The sequence below is a fragment of the Erpetoichthys calabaricus genome, chromosome 7 (genome assembly GCF_900747795.2).
Source record: "Erpetoichthys calabaricus chromosome 7, fErpCal1.3, whole genome shotgun sequence".
Classification (NCBI taxonomy): domain Eukaryota; kingdom Metazoa; phylum Chordata; class Cladistia; order Polypteriformes; family Polypteridae; genus Erpetoichthys; species Erpetoichthys calabaricus.
The window spans coordinates 137,974,365-137,991,986 of NC_041400.2; the positions used below are offsets into that span (position 1 = coordinate 137,974,365).

The 17,622-nt window shown below is 41.3% G+C and overlaps 1 protein-coding gene across 1 annotated transcript in view; it reads left to right on the plus strand.

Annotated features, from left to right (window-relative positions):
• Positions 1–2,088: 2,088 nt before the first annotated feature.
• The window catches only part of zswim6 (zinc finger, SWIM-type containing 6), a 228,064-nt gene continuing 212,530 nt past the window's right edge, over positions 2,089–17,622 (plus strand). Inside the window, exon 1 of the mRNA XM_028805456.2 lies at positions 2,089–3,372. Within this exon, the coding sequence (XP_028661289.2) occupies positions 2,946–3,372 (427 nt within the window). The 5' untranslated portion in view covers positions 2,089–2,945. The remainder of the gene's footprint in view (positions 3,373–17,622) is intronic.

Here is a 17,622-nt window from a genome sequence, read left to right on the forward strand (position 1 = left end):
ACGTCTGCCTTCCTTACCTGGAAAATCCTACTGACAGCCATGAGATTATGTACAATTGATGTTAGGGCTAAGGACCATTATATGATAGTCCTCTCACATTATATTACCAGCAGTCATCCCAACTGCACTTCAGCACTGGTAATCCACCTGAAGTGAAAGATGTTTTGGCTTTGCCTGTATTTCGATGGGAGGCCATCTAAGGTAAAACTTGTATTGTAGCTTGAAGATGTATTGGTAAGACCAGTAGAAGGTGCTAACTCTGTGGTCTGTGTGAACCCCAACACTCCAGTGCGGTGACTAGAAAAGCATCCAACTGAAGAGCTGCAGAGCCATACATCACTGCAGGTCTACAAGAAGGAATTGATGTTACTTGAAGTCTATACTACGTGCTAACAACACAATACTCAATCCTAACCTTAAATTACCCAAATCTTAACCATCTATACTACTAGATAATCACAGTAACCGTTATCTTAGCAACGCTTACTAACCATAACATCCTATTCTTAACCGTTTATAGTACACAGTATAACAACACTTAACTTTAAGTTACTGCTAATCCTAACTGTATGAACTTAACTTTCCTCCAAAAACTGCTGGTCTTTAACTGCTACTCGAGACCTGTAGTGATGTCTACTGACTTCCACCAAGAAACCATGGTCAAAAACTGCGCTGACGTATGTCTCTGTGGCTCTGCAGCTGGATATAATTGGGTGACAAGGGGCAGCATGCTGTAACAATTGTTTCCATCCTTTGGATGACATGTACAACTGGGTTCCTGACTCTCTGTGGTCATAAAAGATCCCATGGCATCTTTTGAAAAACAGTAGGGTGTTTCCAGATGTCCTTGCTTAAATTGACCACCATTCCAGCTGTGTAATCATCCCCCGTCCTTTACAGGGTAGCTATCTGTCTCACCCCTTCACCACCTAATAACTAATGTGTGGTGAGATTAGTGGTGCAGAAATGGCTACCATCACATCATGCAGGTGGACACTACACTTTGGTGGTGGTTGAAGTGGTTCCCTACTGTCTATGTAAACTGCTTTGAGTAGGTTAGAAAAAAACTATAGACGTATAATTTATAATAATATAATCCTTTATGGATACAAAAAGTGGTAGCAGGAGTAGACAGAAAGGAAGAAAAACAGGATGCTGTAGTGAAGAGGGTACTGATATGGAGCAATACACTAGTGAGATCTGACCTGGAATGCCCTATGAAGTTCTGGCCACCCTGTTATAGGAAAGACATAAATGTTGTTGAAGAGATAAAACAAATAATTAGTATTAGGTTTGAAACTGGAATGAATCAAGCTAAATTAAACAGAAACACACTGAAAAAAATCAGATTTGCACAGCCCAGAAAAAAGGTTGACCAGACCTAATAGAAGTAATTAAATTCCCAACTGGAGGATACAAGACAAATTAATGGGCTTAATGTTGGGCTATATCATGGGAGCTGACCCACTGGATATTTTAAGTCTTATAGTATATTTCCACTCTGAAAAGGGGTGGATAATCAGATAGTCTTGATTTGAACAGACCCCTCTGCAACTTGAAGAATAACAGAAAAGAACAGGATGACAAACCTGTAAAGTCATCTTCCCTCGACTTTATGCCCTTGCAGTTTATTTCTTTATGGAGTACATGCCCAAATACACGCTTACAGATACACGGAGAGAGTAATTGCCAAATGGGGATTTAGAAGAGAAAGAATTGTTTTAGAGCAATAAACGAAACCCAAGCATAAAGAGATGTATTTTGTGCTTGACATTCATATTTCACAGATGCTGCCAAAAAGCAGCGATCCAATAATCACAACGCGGGCGGGCTGGCTGGAGGCGCAGAGTCACCAGGGCAGATTATTTGGCAAAGTCGTATATACAACATTTAATTTACTAACAGGAAACATAACAATATAATAAACAGGAAAACATTTAGGGACAAACCAAAAAACGACTATTTAAAATCCGACCATTATTTGATCCCTTGAATTACGCAATAATTGTCGGGGACTGTCTGGAGGTATTGACATTTTCAGGATGAACACGCGATGAGCGCCCAGTATTTGCTCCGTGATTTTGATTTTTAAAGACCCGTAACCCTGATGTCCTGCGAAACGATGTTGCGCAGCGGTGGATAAAAGCTGTTTCCAGCTCTGCTGGTGGTATTTAATCACTGCACTGATCGCACTTTTTTTCTGTATCTAAGACGCTTGACTTTTCCAACAGCGCGATCCTTTGTTTTCAAATATGCCTGACGTCAGGTTCTCGCACCAAAAATGGCACAGTCTACAACAGCAGGGGCCGGAGAAAGGCGGTCTGGGAGCCGTGGGATCAAGCCTGCCCACATTCCTTTCCAAATCAAGCGTCACCGAAGCACGTCCCCTGTCTCATGCTCCCGCCTACCCTTCCTCCACCACATTTGACAGATATAATCAAAGCTGTCTCACAGACGCAGACGAATGGTCCAGCTTTCACTCCCACACCCACCGTAGCTCTTGTTTTTGCAAATAACAAGGGCCTTCTCGCGGCCCTGCCCATTTTCCCCTTATTCGGCAGTCGGGGCGTGTACCAAGAGGATAATCAGCCACGTTCCTGCCCGTACCTTGAAATATCAAAGTTTAGCGGCTCCAGTTCAACCCCGCCTCTTTGTATGTTGACGGGGGTCACGAATGATTTGCCAACTCTCTTGTGATTCCGACTCCTCGCTTTCATATGGGGGCGGGGTCTGTGGATGCGTCATCTCTCGATGGTCTCGCCCGTTTCGCCTTGTAAAGTGACCCAGTAGGCGTGGCAATTTTGACAGCACCCGCCTTGATTTCGCCACATAAGGTTCACATGACCAAATAGAGCGAACAATCGACCACAGTGGATCCCTTTCCCTTCCTTATCCCGTTTATATGGTACGGCGACTTCCGCTCTTGCTGTAAAAGCAGTGCGATCATGGCGGAGCGCTTTCAGCAGCCCCCCGCGAAACGGCTCTGCTGCCGACCGGGCTTCAATTTGGCGTGCAGACAGGGCCAGCGGGCTGGAGGAGCGGCGTGCGGTGGTGCGGGGACTGCCCAGGGGGGATCGGGCAAGACGCAGAGCCCGGAATCGTTGTTGGACATCGCGGCGAGGAAAGTCGCGGAGAAGTGGCCCTTTCAGAGGGTGGAGGAGCGCTTTGAGAGGATCCCGGAGCCCGTTCAGAGGAGAATCGTCTACTGGTCATTCCCTAGGAGCGAGCGGGAGATCTGCATGTACTCTTCCTTCAATACGGGCGGAGAAGAGACTGGGACTGCCGGGGAAAACAGCGATGAAAGCCGCCTACCTTTCAGACGGGGTATCGCTTTGCTGGAGAGTGGCTGCGTAGACAACGTCTTGCAAGTCGGTGAGTGCAACCTTATTATTTTTTATTTAACTCCCCCTCCCCAACCCGAGAAAATCCACTGAAAAACGGCCACTGGAAAGCCTGCAGACTGAATCTGACTGGCACCAGGATAGTGCGAAGGGGAGAGCCAGTTGTGCCAGTAGACGCTCAGTACCTGAACAAAGGAAGGAATTTAAAGGGTACACAAGAGGGTTTTAAATCTGCATAAACACAATACGATCGCTTTCATATTTGTTGTGGGGACGTGTGTGCGCCTATGTACGTGAGTTTGTTTCACTGAACTGCGTGTGGATGCAGAGCTAAGTTGGGGGGGGGGGGTGGAGGACCACGAATACCTCTTCAACTTATGGTCAAGCAGCAATCTGAAAAGAAATTGCACGGAAGCGCAGAGGATAGAACAGGAGGAATTTAAAGGTCTCGAGATGAGAAGGTTAAAGTGCATTCGAGACACCGCATTCCTCTCAAGTCCCGTCACCCCCTCCCACCCCCCCGCAAGCCTAGCACTTCGCTAGCCTTTGGAATCCGACGATCTGTTCCGAACATTGTTGCCTTTGTCTATTTTTATTTATTTATTTTTTTCATTTCTTTGCCTCCCCAGTGCTTGCATGTGAAAGACTGGGGGAGGGTACTTCGCTTTGGTTTCTTGTCGGTCTTTGCTGGTAAACACGCGTCGCTGTACCTCGCAGTGCCGAGGGGGCTTCCTTTTTTTCCACCCACTTGTACATTTAAATACACGTATATATTTTTAGTTAAAAAAAATCCACTGGATTCCTCCTCCTCCCTTCTGTCTCTCTCTCTCTCTCTCTCTCTTTTAGCTTGTGTTTGCAAAGTGCGCATATCAAATAGCCGTCGGGCATTCCCATTGAAAGCTTGGCACTTTGTTCCCATTTTCATGTTTATTTGTGTCTTTTCAGTTTTCTGTCACCCTGCAAAAGGAAAGCGAACAAAAGATCTCCTTTTATTTCTTTTCAGTGCTTGTTAAATAGAAAAGATTTGGGGAGGGGAGTGGGGCGTAGTGGAGGTGGTGTGAAAGGTTTCTTTAATTTAAAGTAGCACTTGTTCTCATCTTATCACAGTTTTTCCCCCCTGAAACGAAGTAATTTGCTTCCATTTTCTAGCTCATCGGTGCTTTTGAGTCTTTGCAAACCGTTGTTGGGTTGGACGTGGCTGCTTACACCAGCATTTCAGTGGAGGGGGAAATAGAAAGCAGAAGGACTAGACAGAGAGACGCGGAAAGCACAAGCAGAGAAACGGCACCCTGCGCCCCTCTCGCCGTTGAGGCACCCATCAGCCATGCCAAGGCCATGGCTACCGAACCACCTAGTATTTTTTATTTTCCTCTTTAAATCTAAACCCTGGTTGTCGGCAGTATGCACGGCTCTGCCTTTCATTAATCCCATTACTAACTGAAGCCAATTTGAATTTTAATGCAATTGGCAAACGAGATTTTCCGCATGATGGCCACCCACCCATCTTCGACAACCCCCCAACCTAAAAGGGCTCTCTTCCGTAGTGCTGCCCATCCTGTATTTATTTCTTGTTTTTACTGTGTTTGCCCCCACCCCCCTTTGAGCTCGCCCCCTCTCTCATTCCGTCTCTCGTCGAGATCGAGCGGCTCTGTCTGCCCTGTTTATTTCCAGCGGTTGCTAACCAGAATTAGCTTTGGTTTTGCTGGCACACATGCACATTAGTGTGCGCGCCTCACTCCGCAGGCTAGCGATGGGGAATGACAGGAGTGAACACAGGGAGGGTTTCTTGGCTGATTGCGTTTTAGCTTGGAATTCAATGTGAAAGTAAAGCCAAGTACTGATAAATAAAAGATGCAATCTTCTTTGGGGAGACAGGCAGAGCAGGCTGGCTGAGCTGTGGCTGCTTTTAGCAGCGGGAGCGGCAGCGCGGTGGGGGCTGCAATCAGCCGCCGTGGTGGATGACAGCACTATTTGTATGCTGACCGAGAAAGGGGGCTGGGTGGTGGTGTGTGTCTGTCACGGGAGGGTTGTATCGGTCTCTCATGTTTTATGCTAGGAGTTCAAATTTCATAAAAATCTCTCTTCCCCCCGTCCTTCATCCACTTGATCACACGGAGGACATTAAGACTTTGCTGAACTTCAAAGTTTTGCTGTCAAGACCGCTGCTTAGGACATTTTGGTGGATCTAGTGCATGGCTTATTCAGACTCGCAGCTTTGCATTTCGGATATAATTTATGGCTTTCTGTGCATATCATACAGAGAGAGGCAACATGCAGAACTGGATGGGATTTTATAAGACAACTGTGGCAGAGATTTGGGACAACTGAGTTGTTTGCTAACCAGACAAGCTGGAAGGATTGAGTGCTGTTTACTCTTTGGTGACATTTCTTACATCGTTCTGTTGTGTTCCCTGTGCATTAGGAGGCTGAGAAGGGCATCTGTAAAAGAAGGGTGACCTGGCATCCTCCTTCATTAACGCTCCGGGGGCTTGGGTTTTAAGAGATCCACCATGAAAGGTTGCTGTCGATTACTGGCGCACTGCCTGCAGACACAACTTAATTGCAAGAGCTGTCAGATAACATAATCCAACACCACCGCCCCCTTTTTTCCCTTGGAGGTGGAGCCAAAAGTATAACAGCAATAACTTTCAGGGAAAACAATAGTATTCTTACCTAAAGAAAAAAAAATACAATTTTTTTTTTGCGCATTTGTTATAATTGTATGCATCTCATAATTTTCACAATGATAGTTGGTTTTATAGGCTGAAGTGTATTGTTAGTGTTTTTTATTGTAGCATATGGCTTCTCAGAAGGACACTTCATACTGTCAGTCAGTCATTATTGTTTGGGGATCAGCTTGTATCGGAAGAAAAATTGCTAACTCTCTTCAAATCACTACCTTGGCAGCCGGGAGTGGGACATATTATGTTCAACTCCTCCACACTTGTGAGGTCCTATGCTCCTTCCCACCCACTCGGGTCTGCTGATCCGGGGTATCAAATCTCAGTCCAGACTCCCTTCATGCTGGTGGAGTGAGCTGCCCACCTTCATTTGTTTGTAGACTGTCTCGTTTGGTGAATTTCTGTCTTAACTGATAGTTTATGTACACTAGGAATTGTTGTTCGGAAGCTATTCACCAGTGATGTTCAGTTTTGTAACTTTGTCCTGTAACACTTGTTACTAAACAGTCTGATGTTTACTCGATTATGCTGACCTCTTTTGAAAGTCGCTTTGGATAAAAGTGTCAGCTAAGAAAGTAAATGTCAATACTTCATTAAAAGTACTTCAACCACATTTTAGTTGGTGCCTTTTCCTGCTACATTTGGGGGGGGGGGGGGGGGGTTAGACTTCGAGTGCCTATACAGACTCCGAAATTCAGTACAGTAGCAGTAAAATGGTTACTGTACAACACAGACTGCTGCCTGTTCCCAATATCAGAATACGCATATTGCCAAAATGAATAAATGATTACAAGAAAGTTCCCTACTCCGAAATTATGCTACCTTTAAAGAGACTGAAGCACACCGCACCGCAAGTTATGAATTAAATGCATACAAATTGAAATTAGTATGGCCCGGTGGATGGAGACTTTGCTGATTCACTGTGTGACCCTTTGATATTTATTTATGTTGCCAGACAGAGCGCCGGATTGAGAGATGTAGAAATGATTGTGCTCTACCTGGGAGTGCTAAATTACATTGGCGAAAGGATCAGCTGTGTAAATGCTGGTGTATTTCCAATACTGAGACACAAAACTGGAGAAGATATTGGATTTGTGCTTTATTTGCAGTTCCAGTTTATTCTTTTAATCCATGGTTGGCTTGTGGTAGGTGTATTGCTTAGCCCGAGTTTTATATTTTATTTTAAAGTACTTGCTGCACCATTACTAGGCCCCAACATTTGGTTACATCAAGTGGACAACAATTAACAAGCTACTGTCGGTATCTAACTGGCCACAAAGCTTTTGGCCTCCTTCTGCGTCTATCCAGCACTGCTTAGAATGGCAGCGTCCTTGCTGACCAGCTATCTGGATTATCCAAGCACTTCCCCTTACACTTTCATGTTTCCTCATGGCTGTGACTGAAGTTTCAAGAATGACTGCGAGCAAATGTTTTAGGTGCGGAGTGTTTTTGGCCTAAAACCTTTCAGCGAGAATTATGTGTGCTACCACGCCATCCGTACATGACATACTGTACAACCTACAATCTATGTACACCTCTGTAGGGTGTGCTTTGCTGTTGCAGTTGCATCATTTGCCAAGCTATAAACCACCTACTGTATGTGACTACTGCTGTGTATTGAGAACTTTGAAAATGTTAGCTTCTTACGTACTTGTGTTTTTTTTTTTTTTTTAATTTTCTTATGAAATTATAATATATCATGCACTTGCCTCAAAAGTCAGTACCCTTTCTAAAACTCTCAGATCCGTGCTTGTGCAGCTTAGCATGTGAACACGGTGTTGTTACATAACAGGAGGAGGGCGCTTCCTGTGATTCAGCCGTCTGCATTGGTTTCCTCCCACTTGTCAAACACGGGTCGGCAGGGTTAAATGGCCACGTCCCTGAGAAGGGTCTGTCACTCCCATGAAGGGCACAGCTGGGATAGGTCCATTTCTTGCTGCTAGCCAAAGCAGGAATATGCAGCTGTAATAATGTGTGGGATTGATGGATGTGTGGTTGCATGGGCACCGGTGTAATATTTTACAGTTTAATAATTACTGTATTTTTTTTTTTTTCATGAGTGGGTGGAAAAAGTAAAAAGTAAACAGCATGTGTGGTCTTGGCATCTATAGTTCTGTGCAGACTTCCAGTTGCTGTATTTCATTTTATTTGCCAGTCATTATTGAATAGTAACTTTAATGAAGTGTTCCACTTTAAAGAGCTGAAAAATCAGTAAACCTTAAAGTTAAAGCTAATGGTGGCTTTTCGAAGAGGGAGGGTTGGTGAACACACAATTGACATGGGTGAGTTAGTGGAATAATATTGGGCTGTTGTGGTGCCACCCGGTGCCTTTTTTTACTTGAAACCACTTCCCAGTTTTTAGGGGTCGTCCATCAAGATCCTTGTGTCTCCATTTGTCACCGTCTACAACATCCTCCGGCCTCACAGCCAATGGCTTGAAATCTTTTGCCACCACTATTTAAGCCCCCACTTTCATCTTATTTTTCTTCCTTCCCCTGACAACCACCATGCTTTTTCAATTGGGTCATTCTCTTCCCAGCATACAATGTGCCCAAATCACCACCTCCTCCTTCTGCCTCCATCATGCATCTAACCTCTGGTATTTAGCGAATATCACTTAAATACATCCCAAGCCGCCATTGAAGGCATTTGTTGTGATGAGTAGCCCATCTTCGTAGTTTCTGATGTCTCAGTTTTTACGGCCATTCAGCAACCCTGGTGAAACTACTGTCTTATACAAATTGCACTTAAGTATTTTTGGCAGTCTTTGATCATTTATAGCTCCTCTTACTTCCTTCCATTTTCTCCATTTTGCTGTAATGCTTTGTTTACATGCTTTTGGACAGATGGGAAATACGAGTTTCAGTGAATAGCTTTCTGAAGTTTGAGCTTGAAGCCTTTTGAAGATAGTAATGCTACTTGAATTCTTCCGAGATGTGCTGTAACACTAACATTTAGTTAACTGTATTGTGATTTGTGGGTCCCTGACTTGCAAAAGAGAGAAGGAGGCAAGTCCAGGTTTCTGAGAAATTCAGCTTTATCGTAGTGAAAACAGGAACAGTCTCAGCATTCATTCAAGTGGGAGCTGTCACTCCAGCTCACACAAACACAGCAAGCAAGCAGTGATGTTGTCACTCTTCCTGCATTAATCTGCTCCCTTCTTTGGTTTAAAAGAACACATAGCCTTCCTTGTCAGGTAGATTCAGCAGCTTATTCTGGAGGAGAGAAGACAGAAAAGAGAGCAAGGCCAGGTCATGGGCCGGTTTTAAATGTTCCCCGCATCAACCATCGGGTGACAGACATGTTATGCGTTGACCCTGTGAACTTGCAGTTGAATTGGCAGTGGACACCCACCCCTGCCCGTTTTAACAGAGTTTTTGGGCGCAGCACAGTTGGAATTTTGTTGCGCGCCATTGCGGGGGGGTGCCAGGGTCGTAGAAATAAAATGAAAAATATAACCATAAATGTCATTCTTTTGTGCTTGAAGTGCATTTGGAGTGATTCAGAATGATTAGTTTATTCTTTACTTTCACAAAAAAATTCAGTTTAGGGTTAATTGCTGTTTTTTGTAAACCAATTAACAAATCAACAGCAATATTGCATTTCTCCGAAAATTCCAACCAGAAATTCGTGTGAATGAAATGAAGTGGGAAGTTGAAATGTCAAAAGTCAGAGCCTGAAAACTCTGATAGTATGTAAGTGCAGCAGAACTCTTTCCTTTGTCAGCGTCTCAGAACCACCTTCTGCATCAACGATCCCAGATATTTGTAATGGCTCATTTATGCTATCTCTACATTTCTTTGGTCTCACACTCATAATTATTTCTTTCTGTCCTTTACTGCAGACCTTAAGGCCTTTCCTTCTGCTGTTAACTCTTTATTCTCTGTGCTCCATGGCTTCTTGCCTTTTCCATACTCTTCTTTATAGTTCATCTTCTCAGTCTCTTACTGTGTCTAAATGTTTGGTAAAGAGTAGCTCTCACAACTCTTCATTACTGATGTTGTTGCCTTGTGTGTCCATCACCAGTGTATAAAGGTATGGGCTGAGGACTAACCCCTGATGAAAACCTACATTTTTTTCTAAACTCTCCATGGTTGCTCTGATATATTTCCTTCGACTGTTCTAGTAATATTCTCCGACACTCCTTTTTTTTTTTCTCCTCAGACATTGGTAGACCACCACTCTGGGCATTCAGTTGCACAGTATTTTTAAGTCTATGAAGGCACAGAACATTTTCCTATTCTGTTCAGTTCCATTCTCCTGTCTGTGTTAAGATGAAAATTGCTTCTGCCATTCCTTTTCCTTTTGTAAATCTATCCAGCTCTTGTGGTTCCATCCTGCACCACTGTGCTACTGGTTTGTGGCGATTAACATGGTGACGGAGAATGCAGTATGTGAACAAGGTCTCTCCCAACCCCTATAAGGCCCTTTTCTTTGTGAAGCTCTCTTTCATTTTTCCACTTCTGACATTTGTTACCAAAGTTTCTTCCCTGACAAGTCTGTCTTTGGACATTTTTATGTGAACTCTGTTGTCTTTTAAGATGTAGACTGAAAGTTTTGTAGCCAAAAATATAGGAAGTATGGATTTTCTAAAGTTCAGGGTTTCTCTGTTCCAAACCCCAGTCCTCTCGCAATATAAAATGGACTTTCATATATTTAACTTTGTAATGTTGTAACTGTGTAGTCCTCCCAACTATGCTATTTTTGGTGAAAGCCAATGATTTTGGGGATATAGGGCAGTTTCCACGTTTAATCATTGCTGCTTTGTCAGCCGTGCAGACTTGTTTATTAATGTGAAATATTTCTGGCACGTCACCCCATTTGATACTTAATAGCTGCATTAGTTTTTATCAAAGGACAGGGTAATGAGCGCGTGCTATATAAATTTATTTATTATTATTATTATTATTATAATGTCCACATAACAACAACAATAAGCAAAAATTGGTAATCTGTTACACACTACCAGGAACTTTAGTGTGAGGAGATTAAAAAAAAAAAAAAAGCTTTGCTGTTGGCATGTAGACGGTTGGTAATGTAATTAGGACCACTGGATCATCGTTGCTAAATCTGTCAGATTACAGGCAAAGTACAGAGTACCACGCCTGCCTGCCATACATTTTATAGGCCACATCTGAATTGGAGAAGTGGATATTTGCAGTGACGTGTACTTCATGAAATCACTGTCATTAATACTTAGGTCTGGTGGATTGTCTCCTGCGGGTAGTGAGAGGGCGAGAGATGTGCAGGGTCTTTGATCGTTACTGCATTTGTGAAAAGCATTCTAATACTTTTTTTAAGTCTTTTTCTGTTTTTAGTTACTACAGTATAATGTTTCATGCATTTTTGCTTGTTTTTTTGTTTTTTTCAACAAGTAATGAAGAAAGAAAAACAGAGTTAATTTGCAAGGGCAGAAAGACACAATGCAAGCAGACAAACTGAGGAATTTGTTACCTGGCAAAAACTGGAATACAGAGCTCTTAATTCTGGGACGTTGGCATCATGTGCTTTTAACCCGCATATGTACATTTATGGTTAAGGATGTTATTTGTGCAGTTCCTGACATAAGGATTGTTTTTATGTTATTTGAATAGAATTTTTTTGTTGCTGAACCATTACGCTGATTTATGGATAAAACCGATGAACTCATTTGTGCTGATGCAGGTAAAGCAGAAAAGCATGCTTTTACTTGATTTATCCTTCCATTTCGTAAACCGGCTGAATTAAATTTTGAGTTATTGGGACTGTAAGACTCTCTGGCAAAAGATCTGAGCCGTGAGTGGACAGAGAGTAATTGGGGTTAGGGTTAGGCTTGGGCTCTTTCTTTGAATTGAATGGATAAGTGGTTAGTCTGTTTTTAATATAACACATCTTTATCTGCCTTTAGATTTGTGTGGGGTGTTTTATTTCTTATGATTTATAGAAATCTTTCATAGATTTATGAAAGAACCTATTATTAATGAGACAAGTGCTGGCACTGTTAACAGCATTTGACCCACCAGATTGTTGTGTCTTTTTCAGAGACATTTGATGGTGGGACCTCATAATGCATTGTGTTAGCTTTTACTTTCATCTAGAAGATGTTTGTAGCATGGTCATTTAGTGTACAGTATAGCCTTGCTAGCTCACAATTTCAGGAGTGCAAGTTTGAATCTGGCCAATGTATGTGGTGCTTGTCCTATATTTACAGCAGTCATGTGCTTCCTGAAAAATGTTATTTATTTCATACTTCACTGCTAGTCCACATAACTTGAACAACCCTCAGGACAATACGGAAATGCTATACATAACTTGACATTCAATGCTGGCGTCACTTTACCTGTACAAGCAACCATAGGGATGAGGATCAAGTCATCATTATCTTCATCAAAATGGGAGCTTCTAGTACAGAAGTGAAAACAGGAACATGACACATTTTTGTCTTTTCAGTTGTGTCCAAATGCTTGGTCTGGGGAGAATAACATCTGAAGGGTGCCTGGAGTTAGTGAATATCAGTCCAGTGTTAACATATAATGGCAGATGGAATTTGAGCAGCTGGGGTTTGGTGGTGGTTATGTTTATAATGTTATTCAAGCATTGTTTATAGAACATTGGCCCGATAAATGATTCAGTTGTTGTAGACATTCCTCCACTCTCTGCTGGTGTGTAACCAGGTAGTTCCAGCATGTTCTTGGTTATGTGCTCGACCATCCACTTTATCTTGTTTTGTAGTTTGTCTGTGGATATTAATACATTAATTTATCTTGTCTTACAATTAAAACAATTCTTTTTTATGGTGGTCTAATACAACCTAAACAAGTTTCAAATATGTGTATAAATTCAAGTTTATTCTCTGTGTTAAATCCGCAAAAATCATGGTTGTCTGTGTATTGGTAGAAATGTGTCTGCACTCTAAACCTGTATTCAGGGAAAAACACTATATGAAGAAATCAAAATGAGTAAGTTAAATTTCTGTGACATATTAATTATTAATTATATTTACTTATTACATTTCCAAGGTCTGTTTAGGTTTTTCTTCCAAATTAGTTTAGTTTAAATGGCGACTCTATACCTGGCTTGGTGTTGATGCTTATGCGATTGTGGATGGCCCCTGGACAGGAGCCCATCGCAGAGTTAGCGTTTTTTCATGTCTCATGATTCTCCTCGGGTAATGACCAGCTCCCCATGACTGTCCAAGTAAATTACAGATGAGTGTCAGTCTTTGGGGGGGGGGGGGGGGGCACTAAGCAGGCAAATCTTTGAGGTAAGGATAATGTGTTTTGGACACTGAAACAATTTTGAACTATTCACGTTGTGAAATGTGGAGAGTGAGGGGAGGATCTCTAGATGGCAATTAGATAGCCCGACCAGGCTCCACAAAAATGCAGAACAAAGCTAAAGAATAAACCAAATGTAGCCTTGAGCCTGGACATAAATAATTTTAAATAAAGTTGTATTTGGATTTTCAACAGAAGATGCCCCAAAAAAAGATTAAAGAGGATGAGAAGACATTTAAAAGAACCGTTTCCTATGTGTGGGAGGAATATATATTTTTATTTTTTATTTTTGTCTTGCCACGTAGTAATGCAGCCTGTAATGTGCAATGTGCCTTTTTAGTTTGCCTTATTTTGTTTAGTTATAACTTTAATTAACTGTGAGCCTCGGCAGGATAAGTGGTTTAGAAAATGTATGGATGGATGAGTTTAATTAAAGCCAATACCAGTGTTATTTATTTATTCTATTTTTAAATTGGCTTTGGGAATTTGTAAGTGTCTTTTTAGTCATGTATTGTTTAGGATTCCTTTAGCCTTAAGATCAGTGAGCTATGTGGACTGGAGTCACTTGAGCCTAACCTTTAAGGGCAGTGCCGCTTCCTCCTGTTCTTACACGTGACATTTTGAAGTGATGTGAATGAGCAGCCCTGACTTCTACTCTAGTAATTTATCATCAGTATTTATTTATTTATTTATTTTTTGCTGGAGGAGAGGCAAATGCAGTATGGTGTACAGAACACAGACACAATGCTATGTGAAATTGTGGATGCTGATCTCGCCTTTTCACCTTTGACCTTGTAGAATTCTCAGTTGAAAATGTAACTGTACTTGGATTGAAATATGTGAATTATTCAATACGCCTTTTATTCATTTTGCCTCATTACGTACAATTCCTATTTTTCTCGTACATTGGCATGTCCTGCATTTTATTTACCTACATACACCTTTGGTGTGTGTAATGTATATGTAGGAGAGTTTTCTGCGTAGGTGTGTGAGGTTTTTATTTGAATATTTGTGTACTGTATATTATACATTTGCATATATTTATAATGTACAGTATGTAATGGGGAAGGCACTGTGATAGTGAAAGTTTGAGTTTCCAATGGATTCCTATGATTTGGGCATTTCTAAATGTCATTTTTCCACTTTCGGAGTAATGTTCATGAGTGTGTCAGGATGTAGTCCGCAACACAAAAACGGAATACTCGGTTCATTTGAATGGGTGGCAATTTTTTGCATTTAAAATACTTGAAGCTTTTTTTTTTATTTTTTGAGGTGAAGTCGCTCTGATTTTGCTTTACAGAAACAATTGTGCATTGTGATAGGTCTGAGTTTTGAAATCACAACATTCTGTAGGAAAACTCCATCTACCGGACATTTTTTAAATGGTATCAAGGCAGTAAAAAAAGCCAAAAGTATGTTCATGTAAGATTTTGCCTGGTCAGTATTTTTTGGTATTTATACTGCTTTGTATCATTTGCATTTGACTCCAAGCTCTTTTTCTCATTAAACCTTTAAAAAAGTGTATAGACAGATGCAAGGGAGGCTGTCCGTACTCTCTTTACATTTTATAGGAAAATATGTTGGTGTTTTCACATCACAGGAACTCTTTTCAGGTACCAGAGTCTTTGTAGAAGCACAATAACCTTTGTAGCATTCCCACCACAGGAACTTGGGCAGTTTGACGTTCCTGCTACTTTTCTTAGCTTTTACTCCGGGGTGTTAATGTTCTCTTCAATCAGGACCTATTTGTGGGTGGGACTTGGTCGATAAATTGCGTTGATTGGTTGACCATGAGCACTGGCACCATCGTGCAAATCTGTTTGGAAGAGTAATTGGGGAAGATGGGGCTCCACACTTTGTGCTGCATCACCCTTTATAGCGACCTCACTGAAGCCATAATCTCCACTGTGAAGTCTCAGTCGCTCCAAAGCAATAAGGTGTCTCACGTGCACTCCCAATCATCCCGCACTTAGCACTGTATCATTCTTCATAGACGCCTCTCTGATGTGCTGCACCGTACACCGCGCCAAAACAATAAGTGAGGTGATGGGTACCCCATGAACCCCGGAATATACCTCATATCGCACTACGTCACTCTTCTTTGTGCATCACGTATTTTGCATAAAGATCGGAGTTCCTGTGCTGTGGTGGGAACGCAACACATGAAAGTCGCCATGGACCACATGTGGCTCAGGGCATACACCGAACAGGAACTCATTGGTTCCTGAAAACAAAGAAGTTCCTACTGGTTGTGGCATTACATCGTTTGCAAATGCTTTCTAGGCAAATGGATGCAGCACTCCAGTATAATCACTACGATTTTGCTGTTGATCATATAGGGTAAAAAAAAAAAAGTTCTTAGTATTTGACATTGTAATGCAAATATCCTGGCTACCTTTCTTAAATTACATACAGTAATGAACACCTCAAATATGGGTCTCCCTTTTGGGCTGTCCTTTAATACTATATAAACATGCTACAGCACCTTCTGGTAGTCCAGTATATCCAAATGTTTGACAGCACCTTGGTCCGTCTTTGTGAATGATATTGTATTGGTTAGTAATTTGCTTCTTTGGCTCACTAATTGTTAAAGAAGTCTTTAATTATACGTAAACGTTGGTAGGTGTGTGCAGTGCTTTTTGATGTAAACACATCTATATAAGGGACACTCTACTAGTCTCTCATTTATAAAATATGTAGGATTTTAAAGCAGTCATATTTTGCAACTGAACTGTATCAGACCATCGCTTGCTTGTCTAGAGGACCTAGACAGAAAAATATGTATAATTTACACAATAATTTAGTCAATGAACTGATTGTTAAAACATATTTTAAAGTAGCACTTTCTCTTTCATTTGTGCTATATTTAGCCCTTAGCTACTATGCTTTCTAGCCATCATGCCAGTGTCTGGTTTGTTTTTATCCTAGCCCGCGATTTGCCTCTTAATACTGTGCCATGTTTTTGCAATGCAGCCAACTAAATGCTATGCTGTAAAAAGGTTCACTTATATACAAGCATTTTTACCACAAAAACCCACAAGAAAGACAGAAATGCAGGCATTAGAAAGACACATGAGTACAAATAACCAAAACATGTACAGTATCTAGCGCTTTAAATACAATGGTTCAGAAGTGAATTGTTCCAAACGCAAAATTTTCTTAAGCTACACAAAATGGACGTCCTGGAGGTCGATAAAATGCAATGCAGAGTTTGGTGAAAAGGAATCTCATCACTTCAGCCACATTGAAGACTTGGGAGTGGATAGCTCTTTGCACTGATGTTCCTCACACCACAATGACTAACCTTTGATCAATGAGCGTCATCAACTGTTGTGGCCGCTTGGCTGAAAGATGATTGTGTTGTAGAAGACTTAGGAAGCAGAAGTGCTGCTGCTTGTTCTCTTTCTGATGCCGAAATGATTTGAAATCAAAAGAAAGGCAGCTCGATGATTAGTGTGATTTGTTAGGACCAAATAAGTTGTGTTCATTATAAAATGTCCAGACGTGTATTTAAACTTTTTTAGGCCTATAAATGACCCTGTGGCCCTGGCGTTTCCACAGACTGTGTGATGTTTTTTCCTTACCATGGTTAGTGTACAATGCTAGGTTAGGTATACAGTAGTGTAATGTATCTGTGTACATCTTGTGAAATCAACTTTAAGTGTTGCTCACTTTATATTGGTCACTTGGTTGACTCAGAATAATGCAGGTTTTACTTTGGAGCGACACATTAATAAAATGCTAGAAAACGTTTTTTTTTGTCTATATTTTTACATTGGATATAGTGTGTGGTTATGTTGCATTGTACTTCTTCTTGTCACTAATAGGCCAAGTGCAAATTTCATTGGATTTATGACATATGGCAAATAAACCAATCAGAAAATATAACTTCTTACGGCTTGTTTTCTTTGCCAAGTCGATTTTACTGGGTAATTTGATGCAAAAAATGGCAAAACTGTGTTAATAAGTTATTTTTTATTTTAGTCAATTAAAATCATTCTTTTTCTCTTTTATACAATTCAAAACCATAGCAACAAAACCACACAAAAATAAGATCCATCCAATCATTGTCTTGACCTTTTGGTCTAGTTCAAGGTCCTGGGAAGCCTGTGTGTGTGTCTGTCCCAGCCTGGGCTGTTAGTAATTCTAATGTGCTAAATCGCTATATTGGTTGCCTTGTGTGTCCTATATTAGGAATGGGCAATATACTGGATAACACTCCTCTTAGGGTTTGGATTTAAAAAAAAAAAGTGTTACTGGTTTGCAAAAGGTTTGTGGAAAAATAAATCAAATGTTCTGTTTCAAAATGTGCAAATCTGTGTGTGCAAAAAGCAAACAGGAAAT